Raw genomic sequence first — 22017 nt, forward strand, 5'->3', positions numbered from 1 at the left:
AAACATGTATTTTCAGGGACGGTTGCTTCAAATGGTATTCCATGGTGGTCTCTAAGAAACAGATCTTTGGTTTCTGTCCAGAGGGTGGCAGAATTTCTCTTTAACAAAAATTTTTAAAATGCAAATAAACCTGCTTCCCAGCTCAGCAATTATTTGGTTTTATAAAACTGGCCAGGATGTAGATAAGCTCTAATCCATTATTATTAAGAGAACATTCGGAGGACTGGAGGTGAAGAAAATAAAGTAGTAGTCACAAGTTCTGGAAATATTCATGTATTCTGCAGAGAGCACTGTTTACAAATCAAAAAGCATCAGAACCTTTGGAGTTGGAGGCATGGTTTCAAGGTGACTATACCTTGCTGATTTTCCCTTCCACCACCAAGTTCCCTTTGGGTAACTCAAAACAAATTTTTTCCTACTCTTTCTTTCCCCTTTTCCACTGTCATTTGTGTTTCTATGGCTTGCCTACGGGATAGAGAAATTCTTGTGACTTGGTGCGTTTTTGAAGCAGTAGGAACTTGCGTTTAAGCCCCAGGGAACTAAATCCCTTTTCTTCCCTGCTTTTGTTCCTATAAACCAACCACCGCCCCAAAACCACCCCTGTCCCCACAGCACACACAGCGCTAGCACCAAAAATGAGGATGAAATCAAATAAAATCAAACAGATGAAGCAAAAAAACAAACCCAGCACTTAAAGGCTCTAAGTTGAATCAGGCCTTCCCTCCTTTTCTCTGTGTTTGAAACCTGCTGCAGAACAAGTTCTGAGACTGAAGTTGCAACGTTACTCAGCTTTTCACATGGGCCTGACTGTGCCAGTCCAGACGTGTGTTCTCTTTTTAAAGACTTCCCTTCTTTTATCGTAGAGAATCAGGCTCCAGTCTCTCTCACCTGCTTCCTGTAATTTCTCTTGATCTTTGTTAACTTCTTTGCTACCAAAAATCTGGTAGCAAAGGCTTCTCACAGCATCTTTAGTTTCACTCACGAGTTTGTATTTCTTTGAAAGTCATTAAAAAAAAAAACCCACAATCACAGATGCCTGGCTGGCTCTGTCAGTCGAGTGTGTGACTCTTGATCTCTGGGTTGTGACTTTGAGCCCCATGTTGGGTGTGGAGATTACTTTAAAAATAAGTAAATAAACTTAAAAAAAGAAACTCCACAGCCTCATAAATAGGGATCAAAACTATAAACAGCAACTTCCTTATTAAGAGGTAGGAAAATTAATTCTAAAGGAAACACAATGCCTGTCATTGACACTTAACCTACCACCTGTCCCACACTGTTACCTCCTTTTAGCAACTGGCAGGGGTTGGCTACCTAGGTGTTTTTCAAGCCCACCCAGAAAAACTCTCAAATATCATTTGATGCTGGTAATTCAGTATATGTAAAGTTGTGAGTTTACAAGGTAAGGTGGGGAAAGCAGAAAATTTGAGGTGAGTGCAAAGATGAGTGAAACAGATACCCAGCTTATCATTCTTCTGCACAATTACGGTCACCCGGTGTGGTGGCTCTGCCAGGTTTGAATCCCAGCTCAGCCACTTAGGTTCAGGTTGTTAAATTGTTCTGTTCTGAGGTTTCTTCATCTATAAGATGGGGGTTCATTTGAGGGTTAAGTGAGTCAGTACATAAAAAGAACAGCTCTTAGTACAGAGTGAGCTCTCACAGTGTTAGCAGTAGCAGCAATAGTATACAGGGTCTATTTGATTCAAAGGTCTTCATTTCTGTGTAACACTAACTGTCTCTTGGACTTAACTTGCGCAAATTCATCTCTACTTACCACATGACATCACGAAAATAAATAGTACTGAGCTACTGAACGTTAAAAATACCAGTTTTATCTCATTTAAAATCTAATTTATTCATTTATTCATTCAAAAGACATTTATATGTGTGCATGTGTCAGGCCCTCTGCTGAACAGAGGGACTACAAAGGCAAATTAGATACAGTTCCTGATAAAGAGCTAATAGTCCAGTGTGTGAAACAGACAAGAATCAGACAAGAACAGCTCAACATGAAAAGTACCTGGATGTTGAGGTACTTCCTGGAACACCTGGGAAGAAAAGACCCCTGGACCTGGTGGGAAGATGATCCTTGGAGTGTCCTGTAGAACAAACAGAGGAGTTGGGATTGAGATTATTTTAGGTAGAAGGGAATAATGAGCAGTGAGCAGAGGGCAAAGGCACAGAGACTGGGGAGAGCTTAAGGAATTTGATGAACAATTAGTTAGCATTACTGGAGCCTGGCATAGAACAGGGGGAGGGAGAAACAAGGCAGGCAGGAAGCAGGTCATGATGGGCTAAGGAGCTTCGATTTGTTCCTTAGTCACTCAAGAGCCCCTGAAGGTTTTCAAGCAGGCATGTGCTCCAGGAAGATCATTCTGATTGCAATGTCGAGAATGGAGGAGCTGGGCAAGGCAGGAGCCAGAGAGACAAAGTTGCAGGTTGTGGCAATTGCAAATAACAGAGGATATTAAGAAGATGGTATTGTCAGGACTTTGTGGTGGATTGGATGAGAGAGATCAGGCAGGGCGGGGGGGGGGGGGGGGGGGAGGGGGGGCGGAGAAAGAAGTGTCACAGGGTCTACCCAAATTAGGCTGCCTCTCTGCCCTGGTTCAGACTGCAATCCAATAGAAATTGGAAGACACTAAGAGACAGAGACTGGTAAAGAAAGTTTCTTCCTCTTCCTGTTCTACCAAATGCAATGCCAGGTACTTCCAGAAATTATACAAAACTTCCAGCTTTCTATCCAGAGTAGGATTCTGCAGTATTCCAGATGGTCCTGGATCTTCGAGCTGGACATACTTGTTTAGTTTTGAAAGCTAATGCAGACAAATGAGACCTAACAGCCTGCAGGGAAAAATGTCTTACTGTTCCTGCAAAGGCAGGAAATGTTCTGTCAACTTTAGTATTTTCTCCAGGGGAGAGAGAAATTGAAAGTTTGAGGGGAAGAAGGCAGGTTTTTAAAGGATGGGGGAAACTTGAACAGATGAAGGGGAGGATCTTATATAGAGGGAGACATTGAAAATAAAGAGAGAGACAGTAATAGAGGAAGCAAGAGGAAGTGGAAACAAAGGCCCAAGAGGAAAGTTGACCTTAGGAAGAACCTCAAAGTTGGGAAAGACACAGAAAGGTTAGATGAAGATACCCAGAAAGTTTGAGGGGCAGGATGGGGGTAAGAAGGAGGGTCCTATGAGGAAACTCATGTTGAATTTTCTTTATCTTTCAAAAAAGATTAAGGTGATCTCAAAGTTGGGAGCAGACTGTTGGACTCCAGGAGAATGTTAACTCTCTGAAATAGCCACTAGGAGGAATATGATAAAGGGTTTATTAAAGATGGACATGATGATTGCTCAATAGCACAGAAAACCCACGAGGAACTTAACTGAATAGCATTCCATTGTAGTGAAGTTAATCACTGTTTAAGATAATGCATGTAGAGCATTCAGGAGAGCACTTGGCGCCAGAACCTCTTCAAAAATGTACCATCACCACCACTGCCCTTCCTATCTATTATCTCTAGCTTCTTAGCAACAAGCAGGAGAAGTAGAGAAAAGAGATATATACCCAGGTCGTCAGACTGGAGACTGTCTTAGATGAACATGATGGGTGGACAAGGGAGCAAGGGAGTTAAGATGAGTATCCTTGGGGTCTTTTTGGGATTTGGAAGAAAGTGAAGCCAAAGTAGCTTTTTAACTCTTGAGGTCTGGTCTAGGTCAGGATACTGACAGTTACAATGCAGATGAAGAACAGATTCAGTGAGTGGATGGTGAGCAAGGGATTGTAGAGCTGAGATCTTGGGAACTTTTGAGAAATAACTTGGAACTAGCCATGGCTGAACTTGTGGACAAACTTGGTGGAGTTAGAAATAAAAGTTGTTGACAAGTTGAGGAACCCTGAGGTCAGTATGTGGGAAGAATTAACAAAGTGATTGGTGGGGGATGGGAGAACCAAAGAGCAGAGATAGAAAGGAGATTGGGGGGTCAGTTGTTGGAGGAAATGATACACGTGTGAATTTTAAAAGGGAAAGATTGGTTAAGGGTAAGTGTGGTTGGGAAATACAGAGGGGAGCAGGGAAGATGCCCCTTCTACTACCTTTTCACAGTGAGTGGCTGGAAAGTGGAGCTGGGGCAGGAGCATGATGGGCAGTGGTCCACTTCAGTTCTGTTGAGATAATTAAGTGTTCAAGAACAAGGCTAGGAATCATGGGAGCTTATTCACTATAGAGCAGGAGCCACACTGTACACGAAGAAGGGCTTAGATGGTAAGTCCCCATCTCCCCTCTCCTGGATCTAAGCATTCTAGCTCTTCTGAGTGGTACAGTTGTGTGGAAAGCTAGGCTGTGATCCATTCCCCTTTCACATTGTGTCTGTGAAGCAACTGTGGAGAAGCGGCATTGTGTTGAGATTTGATACTATTTCCTAATGCTGACTATAGTGTATGAGTGTAACTGTTGGAATTTAAGTTTTTCCGGTAGTTTGTAATTTTGCCATAGCATATGTTTGATTCAGGTTCAGTAGAGTAGTTATGAAGACAAGCCTTACTCTCTCAGAGGAGGTTAAAAAGCCCTAAAATCCAGGGGCGCCTGGGTGGCGCAGTCGGTTAAGCGTCCGACTTCAGCCAGGTCACGATCTCGCGGTCCGGGAGTTCGAGCCCCACGTCGGGCTCTGGGCTGATGGCTCGGAGCCTGGAGCCTGTTTCCGATTCTGTGTCTCCCTCTCTCTCTGCCCCTCCCCCGTTCATGCTATGTCTCTCTCTGTCCCAAAAATAAAAAAAATAAATAAACGTTGGGGAAAAAAAAAAAAAAAAAAAAAGCCCTAAAATCCAGTGAACCATAGTTAGGCGCTACATTTTTTTTTTTTTTTTTTTTTTTTTTTTTTTTTTACTTAATTGTCAGGGATGCTTTTAAACAATTTGGCCATTTCCTTTACATCAGCTTCCATTGCCTTGACCTTCAAAAGGACTCTTCCCCCAAACCAGTTTTATAAATCCCTGAATTCATCAATATCATCGGCATGTTATGTCACTATTAAAGTTCAGAGAAGTAGATATGAAAACGTGTTTGTTTAATTACTTCACAGGAGTTAGTGGGAGAAGAGCAAAACCAGTGTCTGGAATGTGAGTGGAGGCAGGAAAGGTGCTGGGTTGCCTGTGCTGTGACTCCCTCCTGCCTTCCAACCTCCCATTATGGGCTCAACTGCAGCCCTTAGTACAATTACAAGATCCAGCGTGTCTTTCCCCTGCGGGTGGCTTGGGACTCCCTGAAACCACAAATGTTAAGCCCTCAAATGCCAGGGGTCTAGTCTAAGTATTATTTGGTAGGGGAATTAAGTTGCTGGTTGTTTTCTGCTCTGTTAAATGGATTTTTATTCTACCCTTGCAATTTGCCTGGGGCTGATTAAAACAATGGCCTTAGCTTTTCTGATTTTCTTTTCAACCTGCAGCAGTGACCTTTAAAAACAGATTTCTCACTGCTTAACTGTCTAGCCTTCCCCAGTAAGCCTTGTTCATTGACTTCCTCTTTTACCTGCAAACATGCATGTGCGCGTGCACACATACACACACTCATTCGCATCCACCATATTGCGTACACTGATGAGTTCCTGGACTCCTGTGTTAATGAATGACTTTTGAATGATTACTTTATCAAGTGCTGAAGATGCTTGATACATAGAAGGTTAAAGATCTTCTTGTCCTCCTAACAGATATCAAATAAATGCTAAGAGGTAAATGCATTATCTAAATGCATAAGAGGTAAGAGCATTCTGATATAATGAATATCTGCTATCTATCTATAGGTCTATAACTGAATGAATAATATTGAATTTTCTGCTGTTGTCACTGATTATTGCTGCCTAGAGTAGGTGGGTGTATCAAATTCTGTTTAATATGATTGATAATAAGTTGCTGATTTATTGGAATTCTGGCCAAACCCATGCTTAGATGAAAAAACAGGGAGATATTATAGTGATTTCTACCCAATTCTATTTTTTAATCTGTTTATTGTAATGTTTGGTAGATATAAACTTAAGTTCTAGGTCAAGATAGAGCACATGTAGTTAGAGTTCTCTAGGTGGTATCTCCATCCATATTTGACTCTTAGTAAAATGGCATCACACCTAGATGGCCTGCTGTTGTTTTTCTCCTTCTAGGCCCATAATTATATAGTTATAGTCAAATAAGTTTCTCTTTCATCATGTCTGTTATCAAAGGGTATATTGAAATGTAAATAACGATTTTGAAGAAATAAAACAGTGCTCTTTCTCCAGTTTTGAGTGACATTTTCCTCACTATACGGATGGAATCCATTGAATGTGGTGATAAGGGAGTTCCTCTGATCTCTCAGATTCCTCTGATCTATTCCAACTTGTCAATTTGTCCCTGAGCTCTGTCCATGGCCATAGAAGCCTTTGCCTTAGAATTTTGAGGACTACCACCTTTGAGCCTAGACCGTTTTTCTTACTCCTTCTCTTCTCTACCCCTTTTTTCTCCACCTTCAACAGATTTTATTTCCTTTTGTATCTGGAATCTAATGGGAGGGTTAGTCATTCTCCATTTCTTCCCATCTACTCTTGGATAAAGGAGAGGGCTCTGATCCTGAGTGTGGAAGAGCTAAGCAGAGTCATCCTTCACAATGGACCTGTCGCTACTTGACTGTCCAAAATACCATCAAGCATTTCTCAGTGCAACATTTAACCTCTTTCACTGGCACATCTCTTGTAATTATTAGGCTGAAAAATTTTCTTTCTTTCTCATCCTGACTTTGCCTCAGAGAGCTTCCTAATGCTTCGTTCTTCATCATAGAACAAGAGAAGAATTCATCCTGCCACATTTTTGTGAGGCTCCTGTGGCCCTGTTTTGACCTACCTGCTTCCATGGGTATAGTTGATGGATAGGAAGAGAATCGCTTTTGGACAAAATACATAATATTTGTCAATATCTTTCTTAGGGCCAGCAGCTTGAACAAAGAAGTCTGTAGCCCAGTGATGAGATATTAAAAAGCACTCTCACACACAAATGATTTTAACCATAATGGTGAGGCATAGAGATGAAACTATAGTGAAGGCAGAAGTACTTCAGGGATTTATTCCAAGAGAATAATACCCCCAGTATCTGAATCAGCTTGGTACCCTTTATACCTTCTTTCTCACTCATGGACTGGGCCTGAGACATTCCAAAGCATTCTCCTTCCTCTGCCTCATCTATGCTGAACCTTGTCTTACAGGAACTCTTAGCCTCTGCCTTTCTACCCACTCTTCAGATCCATTTCTTACTCTCCACCCATTGCCTTGGACTTGATGTTTCAGACCTGCCCTCATTCCCACCTTACTTCAGCCAGGAATTCTGACACCAGTTCCTCCTTTTCCTGATCCCTGAAACCTAAGGTCAGTCCTACTCACCATCCACTATCTCCCACTAACCCCAAACTCCAACAATCAGCCCAAGCCAGAGCTTTGAGTTTCTTCCTTTCTAAGTTTTAACCCACCCCCCCCAAACTCCCTTTATCTAGGGAGCCAGGCTTGGCAGCTAACATACTTAGAGCCTCATAAAAACAAATAAGAATCTAGTGAAAAGCAGTATGGACTTTGCTGGGATTTGAAAATGTCTTTTGAGTTGGGGCACCTGGATGGCTCAGTCGGTTAAGTGTCCAACTTTGGCTCAGGTTATGATCTCATGGCTCGTGAGTTTGAGTTCAAGCCCCACATCAGGCTCTGTGCTGACAGCTCAGAGCCTGGAGCCTGTTTCAGATTCTGTGTTTCCCTCTCTCTCTTCCCCTCCCTTGCTCGCATGCTGCCTTTCTCTCCCTCTCTCAAAAATAAGCATTTTAAAAAATGCCTTTTAAGTCATTAAAAACTTACACCCTTGATTTAATAGAATGCCTTTTGCTATTCATCTATCCATGTATCTGTCCATTCCTCTGAACTTTGGAACATTCAATCCAAGTACCTTTAGTTGGAAATTTGTAATTTTCACATTAAACAGGGAATTCTTCAGCAAAAATTGATAATAGATGCTATTCTCAAGTAAGGCACTAGATGGAGCATGTGAATTTAAAGGAAATTTAAGCTGGTAGTTTACTGGTGACAAATCATTGAAAGAAAATTTAAAAATGTAAGCCAAATTATTCTGGTTAATTTCAACTAAAAATAGACAAATATTAAAGAACATAATACTTTCTATGAGTATATGTAAAGTCTAAGATAATTTTTTAAAAACAAATAAAAACTGGAATAATTTTTTCTCTTCAGTAGACCCTCCAAACCCCATAGCCAAAGCAGGAAAATGAAGCAGTTGGCAGTTTCAGAATGCTAGTTGGGGAAGGCAGAACTAGGGATATCAGATATTTTTCTTCACTGGTTGAGAAAGTGAAGTGGTCTTGATAGAGTGGAAATACCTTGCATCAACATCAATTTCTAGATTGCCAGCTTCGATTTTGGAAGCAAATATTGTCTAAGGAATTTGATGGCCAACAAGCATGGGAAGAGGTGATACATGGCTAATCACAGCAGGTAACATATTTTAAAAGTTGTTTATAAAATATAATAACGGGAAAATTTTTGTGAGAAACCCCGATTTGCAGACAGCATCTGCATGTTTCCTGGAGATTAAATTTGTGATAGATAGATTGGCATATAGACAGGGCTCAAAAGATAATAGCTTCGATCCTGGTGGTATTGCAATGTACATGTTCACCTTGAAAGTCACAACTTTCTCTAGAGTTTATTTGTGATGTTGCACGTGAGGTTTTGTCGGTATTTCCATATTTGGTTGGCTGTAAGAATGTCATCTAGCATGAAGCTTGACATCCCTGTCTGTGGTTCAGGCTGCTTTTAAGTTCAGGTCAGGAGTTACTGGAGGAAAAATAATCCCTGGGAAACCTGCCATTGATTCAGTGGTATTTCAGATTCTGATTTCCCAGTCTGCCTGTTACCATTCACTTTTCAGAGTCACATGCACTCTGTCCAGGCTATTGAGCCACATTCAGGAGAGAGGCACAGTGGAGAGTGCTTACTCCATCTTGACTGGAACCAGAGCTGTGGATGATTTTTTAATTCCTGATTTTCTTTGTTGAAGATGTATAGAATAAACTCTTCGTCTATTTCATACAACTGCAAGATATGGATTTAGGAAGGAGATAAACTAGCTGAATTTAATATGAAAAGAATTATTTTATAAAAAGGGTATTGTGATATTTCATTTCATGATGAACTTCAAGGGAAAAAATGCTTAGGTTTTATGTGGAGAGGATTTGGCCAGATATATGCACCCTCCTACTGTTTTATTTAGCGAGGTGGCTAGCTAGAAGCAGCCTCTGAGTTTTAGTAAAAATTTGTATTTCAATTCAATCTGATTTCTCTTTGACATCACTAATATGTTAGGACACAGATGAATAAATGCTTCTGTTTAATAATTTTTAAAATGCTTAGGTTATAAATTTGATTGTATTAAGTAAATTTACGCTTCATGTTTTGAATCTCTCTGTGAATTAGCAGCAAGACTGGTTCTAGCACTGGAAATGACTAATACCATGCATGCATCAGACACTCTTTCTTCAAGTCTGCCAATGCTGGGAATTGGGAAGTAAAATTTAATTTAATAGGCAGAAAGAAGGAAAAAAAAGTCAATGTTTGCCCATTTCATTTGTATTTATAGAGTCAAGATTCAATATGTAGAGCTGTTGAGTTTGCTTCTTCCCTTTTCCCTACTTCTGTGAAATGCATGTAGCAAGGGACAAAGTGTACAGTAGGATGCTAGGACGCCCACATGGTACTTAGGGTAAAATGTTCAGTAAAGCTGGCTTCTGGGACCTGGCAAAATAACACTGTATCCTATGAAACTGTGATGATGGTGAGCATAAAAGGTGCTGGTGAAGTACCGTGCAGTGATGCTTCTCTGCTGCTGAAATGATAGTACCTGGGAGGCATTTTCATGTGATTTTTTTTTTAGTTATTGGTATTCCAAGTAATATGTAGACTTGTGCAAATTGTTGATTCCAGATTTTGATAAGGTTGTAAGAATAGTGCTTGGTAACTTTTTTCAACTTTTTTTGCATTTCTGTATCAATGACTGTATCGTTTTCACAGGCCCCCCCCCCCCCCCCCCCGAGAGATAGATAGACCAGTCATGAGAGATTCTATTTATAGATGAAGAACACTGAGATGCTGGCCATTAATTAAGGGGATTATTGAGTGAACCACAACACACTCCTCAAAACCCTGAAATTAGGATCCAGAGCTTTTAACTTCTAAGCTGATGCTTTCCCTCTACACCACATTGAGTAGTGATCCCTTTATGAAGGGAATTATGGGAAGGCCTACTGTGACTTGAAATAATTTTATACCTTAAAAAACTATATTTTGGTATGCCAAAGGGGATTGGTATTGATTGCCAACCAAGTTTCTTAAATGCCTGTGGAGTAATGCCCCTTAAGAGAAAAGTCTCGCATATTTAGACAAGGGGATACATATAATGATACTGAGTGCCGCTTTGTTTCTAATAGGAAAAAATTGGAATCAACCTAAGTGTTGATCATCATAGAACTGGGTAAATAAATTGGTATGTATTCATATGATGTAATATTACCCAGTGATTAAAGTGACTGAAATAATGTACATGTCTGTATATACATATATACATAGTTTAGAAAATCATAATGTTGAGTGGAAAAAACCAAGTTTCCAGAATGAAACCTACAGTATATCATTTTTATAATTAACATATAGAAAATGTATATTGCTCATATGTATGACCAATATTTAAAAATAGACTAGAAGGTTACCCACCAAAGAGTAGTCATTCTGGAAGGGAGAATGGGATGAAACATGGGTAACAAAGGGATTTCAAATAAACAAATAAGATAAAATGTAAACATTTTTGATTCATAGATATTTGCTATATTATTCTCTCAAGTTTTCTGCAGTTTCAAATATGTCTCAAAAAGTTGGGGTTGATGCTGGTGGATGGCATGAGGGGACCTCAAGGGAAGTACCCTGGTGAGAACTGTGTACCTGACAGTGAATAGGAAAAACAGGAGGAGATACTTATTTCTGGAAAGGCTGTAGTTGGCATTTAAGAAAAGCTAATATAAGTATTAGATGGGCCCATTTGGAAATGTTCCTCACTGTGGTAGAAGGGAGGCTTGAGGTCTGGAGCTCACCTTACTCCTGATAGCTGTACAGCAATGGGGAGGGGGCCCTACAGCGTGGGGAGCTGGACTAGACTTGCTCTTCCTGTCCCCACCTCTGACGTCTCTGAACATATCTGATAAGACCGTGAATGAACCATTCTCGTCGCCTATGTTCTGCTATGCTTTTTACTCTATTAATGCTAATATTCTCTGGATAAATTTCTAGACATGAAAGAATGCACACCAGAAGACCCTATCATGTGGAAGATGCTGAAAAATACTGCCTTGAGGATGATTTGGTCAATTTAGAGGTTCTGGATGAGGTACTAAATATTTAGTAGGCAATCTCACCGATGACATTTGTTTCATGTGAATGGTCTGACCTTTTTCTTGTCGACCATGTTTTCCTAAGGTCACTTGAAAATTTAATTGTTTGTATAGCCTTGGGGTGAAGCTCGGGGAGCATTTGGTTACTGTGACTATGATCCTGTGTTGTGTTCATTTTTAGTTCCCCAAATGTCCAAAACGATGAAAAGGAAAGGATTTGGATTTTTTCCAATAAAGCTCTTTATATTGTAAGCCTAAATGATCTATCACATCACTGGAAATTATTTTGTTTTAGAAAAGGTCCAGTTTAACTCTTAAGTCAAGATAGTTGTTTGTTCTTCACGAAGAGGAGCGTTCTCTTATGATTTAAATTGACTAAAAAACTTTCTTGTAAGAGTAAATTTGATTTAAATTGAGTGAAAAAACTTTCTTGTAAGAATAAATTTGTTGTTATTATTAGAAGTCTCTCCTGGTTGGAAATAATGTTTACCTTCAATACCATTTATCCTCTTCTTAGGATACAATTATTCATCAGTTGCAAAAGCGTTATGTGGACTTGCTGATTTACACATATGTTGGAGACATCTTAATTGCCTTAAACCCCTTCCAGAATCTAAGCATATACTCCCCGCAGGTAAGGGGTGCTTTGAGAGCATGTTGCTTCTTAAGAGGAAATTAAAAACCACAAGGGAAAATAAAAAGAAGGGAAAAGCGAAAATAAAATTATGCCACTTTTAGTGGTGTATACCCCACACTGCAGATAACAGTGCATCACAGATGGAGTTCTTGCATTTTGGGGGTAAGTTTTTAGAACAAGATATAACAATAATAGCTAACATTCATTTAGTGCTTGCTATAGGCCAGGCACTGGCTTATCTCACTTCTCATAATCCTGTGAGATGGGCACTATTATTCACCCTGTTTGGCAGAAGAAGAGACTTAGCACTGTGAAGTCAACTCCCTTACAGGAGTTCATGAAACTAGTCAGTGCAGAACCGGGATTTGAACGGAGGCCTGCAGACTCAAGAGCCTGTGCTCTGCAGCCTTTCTGATGCTGCACTTCCCCTACTAAGTGACAAAGTCTTGGTTTCACGGGCAACAAGTACTGGAGCATTAGAAGTTTTCTTTAAACTACTTATTTTTTTCTTCAGTTTTCCAGACTTTATCATGGGGTGAAACGTGCCTCCAATCCGCCCCACATATTTGCATCAGCAGATGCTGCTTACCAGTGTATGGTTACTTTCAGCAGAGACCAGGTAAGAACTCCCCTTCCTGTCCTGCCAAGTCACACAGTAGGGTGTGTTCTGTCTTCCTCTGCAGCTCTTATGTCTTCCTGAAAACTCCATTCTGGTTGCTGGTGCTGATTCAAGGAAATAGGAAATGAAAGAGTAGCTCACTGGAACAGGAACAGTGATAGAAGCTGCAGCGGCAGGAGAACGTGAAAATTCTTTTCTGTAATGTGAAACATTCACATCATGAGCACTCATCTTCCCTTATAAAATCTAATAAGAATGTTTCTAATATGAATGTGAGAGCATAGAGTCGACACAAACCTGATTACATAGCAACAATTGTAATAAAAACAGAATGTAGAATGACATATATGAAATTCCTTCCTATTAAGGTCTCAGAATTTTCGTGGTTCAGACCTTTTTGTGTTGTACATGGGTTGACGGGGACCATGTACCACATCATTTAGCTGGTGAGAAATTATGATAGATTTGGTAAAGACTGAACAGATTTTAAACTCAATGCTGGTTAAACACAAAGCTCACCCATACAACTTCCCTTTCTGGACCTTTGACTCACAGTGGTGACATATCCAACCTTTGACCCTTCCTTTACTTTCAATATGTATATTTTCCTTTGTGTCTTTAGTCTGTTTGAAATGTAAGTAACCTAAATTGGTGAGAAGATTTTGTGAGAGAATTACTGTGTGTAAATCTCCTGAGACCTGTGAAGTCTCAGCTTTGGATTCATTGAGGAATAGATGAAACTGTAACAGTGCAACTTACAAAATAGAGTACATGGATTCACTATAGGTTAGAAACTTGGCTTCTCTAAATTCTTGCATTTCCCACAGACATGTGAAATATCCATAGATTTCATAGAGTGGAAGTAAATGGAGAGAGATACATGTATTTTCCAAGTTGAGAAGTTGCCCCACACTGTTGTCGTTTCTAACACCAGATGTTGTCTTTTCCAACACCAACCAGGTCTTCAATTCTCCCACGGTAACTGGATGTCCAAAAACTCAATTCCATTAAATTCTGATACCTCTCAGAGTTAGTACAGACCCCAAAGCATTAGGGCTCAGCCCCAAAGACTGCCCCCATTTAAGACTCCAGCCACAAAAGGGATTCCCAAGCTACCTACACTCTGCCCAGCCTGCAAATTCAGGGATTCCCACAACCACCCTCAGGTCTGATAATTCACTAGAACATCTCATAGAACTCAGGAAAACACTTTACTTAAATGTACTGGCTTATTGGGGCACGTGGGTGGCTCAGTTGTTTAAGCGTCCAGCTTCAGCTCAGGTCGTGATCTCATGGTTCATGGGTTAGAGCCTCACATCTCAGGGCTGGCAGCGCAGAGCCTGCTTGGGATCCTGTCTCCCTCGCTCTCTGCCCTTCCCCTGCTCCCTGTGGCTCTCTCTCTCTCTCTCTCTCTCTCTCTCTCTCTTTCTCTCTCAAAAATAAGTAAACATTAACAAAATTTACTGGCTTACTATAAGGATACAACTCAGGAACAGCCAAATGGAAGAGATTGCACAGGGCAAGATACAAGGGAGAGGGGTGGTATAAAGCTTCCCTGCCTTCTCTGGGCATGTCCCCTCCCAGCATCTCAAAGTGTTTATACCAGAAACTCTGTGAATCTTGTTCTTTGAGTTTTTATGTCTCAGTCGATCTCTAGCCGCTCTGCATTCCCTAGAAGTTGGGATGATGAGGCTAGAAGTTCCCACTCTCTAATCATGTATTTGGTCTTTCTGGTGACCAGCATCTGTCGTGAAGCTGTCTTGGGCCCTACTTGGAACCACCTGGTTAGCAGTTAGGTTTGATTGAAAGGGACTTGTTTGCAAATAACAGAAGATGATCCTGTTGTCCCTATGATTCAAGAAGTTTCAAGGGTCTTAGGAACTCTTGCCAGGAACCAGAGACAAAGACCCAGTGTATGTTTTTTTATTATAATACACTCACTAATCTCCTTGATACATAAAGAACTCCTAGACATGAATAATAAAAACACCAATAATGCAAAAAAAAAAAAAAAAAAAAAAAGCAAAGGATACGGGCTAGTCACAAAAAGAAAATATGAATAATCTTAAACGTATGAAAAGACTTCAGTGTCACTCATAGTGAAAGAAATGCAAATTAAAACTATACTGAGAGACTATTCTTCTGCATTTCAGATTGGCAAAAATCCAATATACTCTATTGGTGAGGCTCTAGAACAGGCACTTTCCTGGATTGGTTCTAGTCCTTGGAAAGCAATTTGGTACTATCTATGCAATTTACAAATGCATTTTATCTTTTAGTCTAACAACCCATTTCTGAGAATTTATTCTACAGAAGAAGCTGCATGTAGATATAATGCCCTATGTAGGGTTATTCGATGTGGTATTGCTTGTAATAACATAAGGAGTATCTGTCAATATGAGACTGGTTAAATAGATTATGCTGCAACTGTACAATGGAACAACAAGCAGCTGTGAAAAAGTCAAAGCTCTCAATGTACAGAAATGGAAAGATTCCTAAGATCTATCGTTCAGTGAAAAAACTAAGGTGTGCAATGGTAGATGTTGTATGAAAGCCATTGCTGAACATATAGGTTGTTCCCTGTGCTATGAATTCTTCACTCTTCATTTTCTGTGTCAGTGCATTGTCATCAGCGGAGAAAGTGGCTCTGGGAAGACGGAAAGCACCCACCTGATTGTTCAGCATTTGACTTTCTTGGGGAAGGTATTGACTATTTGCTTTATGTACTGTGGCTAGACTCCTTACAGAGTAACTGCATATTTTATAAATGATGGAAATACTGGCTTTTATTAGGGATTACATAAAAACCTTCCGACTTTATTATGTTTACCTCCTGATAGCTAGGCCTCTTAAGATGTCAGCATGTCATCCTTCTTTCACGTAGTGAGGAAAATAATGCCAGCACGAATTTACTAGATTATCAGCAATTAATTTTTTATGTTTTCAATGTAATAGAAACATTTAGCCATTAAGTAGTAAAAGTGGTTAAACACTAGGAACGGGATTAGGGAGAGCCACTAAGGCTTTGATTAAAGGATTGGAAAATTGAAATCTTTGAGCAAAAGTTGAAGGAAATGGAAATTTTTAGCTTGGTTAAATGGACATTGAAGGAATGACTTAAAAAAACAGACTGGCAGGTACATATACTGAGAAGTAGTGTATTATGAAACTAAACATTTAAGGAATCTTTTTTACAGATGAGGTTAATTGAATATTATAATGGATGACTGAGAAAAGTTATGGGATCTCTCTATTTAAAATTCTTTCTAAAATGTTCAGGCATTTTATCAAGGATTTTAAGTAAAGTGTGGCTGGATGTAAAAATTGATAACCTAAACTAGTTGCTCATCTGAGAAAACGGTGCTAGTGGCTGATGATAATTTTCCCAAGTGAAGTTCTTCCCAAAAAGAATATGTGAATTTTGGGGGTAGGGAGGGGTGCCTGGCAGTTTTGCTAAAGTGATATTTCTGGAAGCTCCTCCTGACTGTTGTCTGTTTGGCACAGGCCAATAATCAGACCCTGAGAGAGAAAATCCTGCAAGTCAACTCCCTGGTGGAAGCCTTTGGAAATGCACGCACTGCCATCAATGACAATTCCAGCCGTTTTGGAAAATACCTGGAAATGATGTTTACACCAACGGGAGCTGTGATGGGGGCAAGAATCTCTGAGTATCTCCTTGAAAAATCCAGAGTTATAAAACAGGCAGTGTAGGTACACTATTTTATCACTCTGTTTTTGTTCTGGAAGATAGACCAGGAGGCTTTCATAATCTTAATGAATCCATTTCACCCTTGTTCTTAGCATCCAAGGTCCCCCTACCCCCAGACTTCCCAAGAACAAGGAATTATTTAAGCAAAGGATAGTGGTAATTTCTAACCTAAAAGATATTTGCAGGCTGAGTACAGAGGGTTGGGGTGGGAGTACTTTGGGATCAGGATGCCCTTTTCTTCTGAGCTGGTACTAGGTAGAATTTAGCAACATTGTGAATACTTTTAAAAATCATTGGGTACTTTAAAATTTAATTTGTATATTAAAAAAAGCACTGATAGTATTCTGCGTACTGATTTTTTCCCCTAGATTCAGTAGGGGGGAAAAAAACCTTTGTTTTAGGAAGAGCATGGACTTCTCTGGATTCAAATGCTGACTCTGACATTGACTGTTCTTGGTTATGTCACTTAACCTCTCTGTGCCTTATCTGTGAAATGGAGATGCTTGTATTGCCTACCTCATGGATTTGCTATGAAGATGAAGGAGTTCATTTATATAAAATTACTTTAAAGAGTGCCGTGTGTAGTACATGTTATTAGAGGGCTAGCCATGCTTCCTATTATTATTGCAGGACACCAGACTTCCTCAGGAACATGGTCCATTCGTGCATTATTCAGTAACTCCTGAATGCTTGTTGTATGCTAGTGTTGAGCTCTCTGCTGGAGTTGCAAGAGTAAGCAAAATAGACAAGGTTGCAGTATTCATGGAGCTCAGACTGGATGGGGGTTGTTGGGGGAGGGGAGGGAGGACCACAGGCATTAAAACGAGTAAATAAATAAATGCAGAACCATTATGATAGGTTCCAGGAAACAATATAAAGTGCTATGAAGGTAAAACAAGAGAAGGAAGGGCACCCGACCTAATCCAGGAAGACAGGGGCTCCCTGTGTATGAGACAGTTAATCTGAGACCTGAGGATCGCTAAGAGTTGGCCAGCAAGGTGGTGCTCTTCCCCAAAAGGGGGAGACAGGCAAAGATGAGCCTGAGACCAGATCATGCAGGGCTTTGGAACCAGGCTGGGGATTTCGAACCTTATTCTAAAGGCAATAGGAAACCATTTAATGTTCTCAAGCAGAGGAGTCACAAAACCCAAGGGGCATTTTGAAATGATCTCTCTGGTTTCGGTGGGGAAAATGGATTGAGGAGGTGCAAGAGGGATTGTGTTGAGACCATTAGGAGACTGTTTGTTGCCAGATCCATGTGAGATAGAATGTAGGTCTGCACTAAGATAGTAGCAGTGGAGGGAGGTGGAAAGACGTGGATGAATCTGAGAGATATTATGCAAGAAGAATCTATAGGACTTGTTCTAGGGTAAGGGTTCAAGCATCCTCTCCTGCCACACATTTGCAGTTTCTTCACAAAATAGGGACTGGCATGCAAATTAAACAAATGAACAAAAAGACAGAGTGAGAGTTATTTCAGGTTCCCTGTGGCTTCTTGATTAATTTTTATGAGGTCACTTGCTTCTTTCTCTCCAAATTAGGATGATTTTAAAGTTTATGGAGCTGCATCCGACAGAATGGAAAACACAGTTTTCTATGTTCAAATGTAAAAGGTCTTTTAGGAAGATAATGTGAAGAGGGTTCCAATCACAGCTATGTCACTTATTTTATATGTCACTTAGTGTAAATATCCTCATATCGTATTTTCCTTACATGCAAAAAGGGCATGAGAAAGTCATCCATACAGGACTATTATGAGAATCAAATGAGATAATGTGATTTATACCAAATATAAACTCTGAAACATAATAGGTGCCTAATATACCATAATATTATTGTTAAGTTTATTCAATCTGATAGCAGTGATGAGGTAAAATAGACTGAAGATACTGAATGAGGAGAAAACGGGGCTCATGCAAATCCTGTTCACCTAACGTTTCTGATCTGCTCCCTTCTGAGCACATAGTAGGATTTCTCTTTTACGTACACTGTGGTTGGATGTGGTCATATGATCAGTTCTGGCAAATGAACGTGTAATGACAAGACCCTCTGGCAAAGTGCAAGATGGTGGCTGCTGCATCAGCCTAGGCCCATGAGTGTCTATGATGAGCACACCCCCTTCCCTTTGCTGACTCTCAGTGGGCAGGTACTCTGAGCAAGAAGTAACCCTTTGTTCAGTTAAGCCACTGAGATCTTTGGAATATTTGTTATCTCAACAAAACCTAACCAAACCTGATGGATACAGGATGAAAATTAAATTGAATTTATGTAGGGATGGATGTTGATAGGCAATGTTAAGAAGAATTAAAACTAGAGGTATCTGCAAAAAAAAACTGTAAGAAGGTAAGATCAAGATGGGTCAGCTGAAGCCTGCACATTTTATCAGAGTTTAAAGAATAAGTGAGGGGCGCCTGGGTGGCGCAGTCGGTTAAGCGTCCGACTTCAGCCAGGTCACGATCTCGTGGTCCGTGAGTTCGAGCCCCGCGTCGGGCTCTGGGCTGATGGCTCGGAGCCTGGAGCCTGTTTCGGATTCTGCGTCTCCCTCTCTCTCTGCCCCTCCCCCGTTCATGCTCTGTCTCTCTCTGTCCCAAAAATAAATAAACGTTGAAAAAAAAAAATTAAAAAAAAAAAAAAAGAATAAGTGATATTTGCACCAGGCATACTGATTCATAAAGCCCTAAAAGGGCTTTAGCATCTCCATGAATGGTGCCATCATCGCTAGATGCTCAAGTTAGGTACCTGGGAGGCAGACTCCAGGTCCTTTTCTCACACCACCCTCATTCATTCTCTCAGGATGTTCTTTTAGTTGTTCCTCCAAATATATCTGTAAGCTTACTCTTGTTCTCCATCAGCACTATAATTGATACCTATCCAAGTTGCTTGCTCTCTCACCACGACCTCCTAATTGGTCTCCCTGCATCCATCTTGGCTTCTTACAGTCTAGTCTTCATCCTGCAGCTAGAATGTACTTTTTCAACACAGATCTACTCATGTTATATACTTAAAGTGCTTCTTGGCTCCAGTTTAATACACTTCAAAGAATTCTAATTGCTTAATCAACAAAGTCCTCGTTATGGCCTAACAAGGCCTGATATGGGCTGGCCCTGCCTACCTGCCCACCCCCTTCTCCCTAGCATCTTTTTGGTTCTATGTGGGTGTCAGGCTCAGAGCCCTTGTGTATATGTTGCTCCCTGTCTTTGGAATGCTCTTCCCCCTTCTTTCTGTAGCTCCTTCCAGTCCCTTCTCATGTTTCAGTGTTTGGCCTAAGTGTTATTTCCTTAGAGAGTCCTTCCCTTGACTTAACACAAGCAGCCCTTATCCCCCAACCTTATTCTTCAAAGCCCTCATCACAAGTTTCAAAGCCCTCATCACAAGTTTCCTTGTTTTATCTAACTCTGTCACTAGAAGGGAGGCTCCAGAAGGCAGGAATCCTCTTAGTCCTATATCCCTGGCACCTGGTACAGTGCTTGCTCTGACTGACACTAGGTAAATTTATTAGTTGAGGGAACAGATGAGTGAGAAATGGTGAGCAGAGGCATCTGGAATACAAGAGAGGAATAAGAATATCCTAGAAGAGCTTTGGCAGGATAAATGACAAAGGAAGACCAGGATACCTAGAAGAAGCTGAAGAAAAGAGTGGGGCCCGTGTCACAGATGGGAACAAGGAGTAGAACGATTTCTTTTCACAGAGCTAAATTGGCCAAAATGAGGATTTGTCAAATCCTGGGATATCAACAGAAGAGACTGCCCTCCTCCAGAGGACGGAAAGGGACCCAGAGCAGGGCTTTTCAAACTGTCTATGCTGAAGGACCAGTTAAAAAAAATTCTTGGGGTGCCTGGGTGGCTCAGTTGATTAAGCATCTGACTCTTGATTTCGGCTCAGGTCACGATCTCGTGGTTGGTGGGTTTGAGCCCCACTTCGGGCTCTGCACTGGCAGGAGAACTGGTGCATACTGCTTTGAATTGCATTTGAAAGAACACAGGTTTGAAAGAGTGGAGACCTCAGTCCGGGACCCAGTTTTGCTCCCTACCTTGCCGTAGGACTGGAGAGCCACTGTCTGGGGCTCCAATAAAATGGGGAGATTGACTGACGTCTCTAAGCTGTTATCACTGTTTCTGAAGCAACACGGGTTACTAACAGAAGGCATGTGACACAGATGCCTCGTCCTTTGGGCTGTACTAGAAATATCTCTAAACGTGTATAACCTGACTGTGACGTATGAATGTTCCATTCTCTAAAACCTCCTTCTGCGTAAAGATAAGTGTGTTTAATAATGTGACACTGTGACAATTACTATACTAATCCTATCACTATTACTATTCTGTAATTGGGATTTGGCAAATTTAATTGCCTGAAAATGCAAATTTGCTACAGGATAATATTTTTCACAGAAAGATGGTATAGATTACTTAAAGTGGGGAGGCCCCAGAATATGTCATTAATAATATCCTCTCCCCTCTTTTCTTCCAGGGGAGAGAAAAATTTTCACATATTTTACTATATTTATGCTGGTCTTTATCACCAGAAGAAACTTTCTGAGTTCAGACTTCCTGAGGAAAAGCCTCCTAGGTAAGTATCAGGGGTTTTAGTTGTTGATTTTTAATGAATGTGTAACTAGCAATTGAGAAAACTTGGAAATAAATGGAGCTGTTTTTCCTAACTGGACACTGATAATGTCTTAAGTTGAAATACCCAAGGTGAATGGCACCATTTTCATTTTCCAGAAACTCAAAAGCTTAACTGCAGCCATTCACCTTTTGCATTTTCTGGAACGTTTAAAAACTTAACTGAGGCCATTTTACTCAGCCACATGCACCATTATTCCACTGCAATTGGACTGAAAGGGAAATGCCCTTGTGAAGAAGGAGCCCAGTGATGCCCTGGTATTTGGGGTGCCATTTGCCACGTCAATGCTCATTGTATTTGGTCATACTCCATTTAGGTACATAGCTGATGAAACTGGAAGGGTGATACACGACATCACTTCCAAGGAATCTTACAGAAGACAATTTGAAGCAATTCAGCATTGCTTCAGGATTATAGGGTTCACTGACAAGGTAGGTGATTCCCAAAAGAAAAAGAAACTCAGGTGTTAATATTCTTGTATCTTGTAGATGTGAACGTTCTAAGCTGGGGCAGGATACTTTCTTTTCAGATCCCATCTGGTCATGTATAAGGTCTTGCTCCTCAACGTATGGTCTGATCAGACCAGAAATATTGTCATCATGTGAGAGCTTGTTAGAAATGCGGACTCTCAGGTCCATCTATGAACAGGTGAACCAGAATCTGCATTTTAACAAGAAGCACAACCGAATATTAAATTAGAAGTACTGTTGTAAGTGCCACATGCCTGCAAATTGTTACCGTTGTCATCAGTTCACTACAGCTGTGATAACAAACACCAAAACAATACTGCCCTTTTCTGAGTTGGGGTTGTTCCAGCCATTAAAGTGTGTTGTGTAATATGAGTATAGGAATATGTAGGTTACACCAAGGCTCAGAAATATATTTATGCAAGTAGCTCCTTGTGCACCAAAACAAATTAATTTAAACCTTTTCAACTTTCTTACAGTCACTTCCTTCTCCATGGTACACAGTTGCA

General features: G+C 40.5%; 1 protein-coding gene across 6 annotated transcripts in view; it reads left to right on the plus strand.

The window, feature by feature from the left end:
* The window catches only part of MYO3B (myosin IIIB), a 482588-nt gene that overhangs the window by 242548 nt on the left and 218023 nt on the right, over window positions 1-22017 (plus strand). For all 6 annotated transcript variants that reach the window (XR_015255300.1, XM_086718868.1, XM_086718870.1 and 3 more), the window contains 7 exons: window positions 11349-11445; window positions 11967-12083; window positions 12601-12705; window positions 15325-15408; window positions 16210-16412; window positions 20886-20984; window positions 21358-21472. Coding sequence is in view for 5 of the 6 variants with exons in the window: in XM_086718868.1 (XP_086574994.1) it covers window positions 11349-11445; window positions 11967-12083; window positions 12601-12705; window positions 15325-15408; window positions 16210-16412; window positions 20886-20984; window positions 21358-21472 (820 nt within the window). In the remaining variant the exon portion in view is untranslated. The remainder of the gene's footprint in view (window positions 1-11348; window positions 11446-11966; window positions 12084-12600; window positions 12706-15324; window positions 15409-16209; window positions 16413-20885; window positions 20985-21357; window positions 21473-22017) is intronic.

This window comes from Puma concolor, chromosome C1, assembly GCF_028749965.1.
Source record: "Puma concolor isolate L17-30 chromosome C1, mPumCon1.1.hap2, whole genome shotgun sequence".
Classification (NCBI taxonomy): domain Eukaryota; kingdom Metazoa; phylum Chordata; class Mammalia; order Carnivora; family Felidae; genus Puma; species Puma concolor.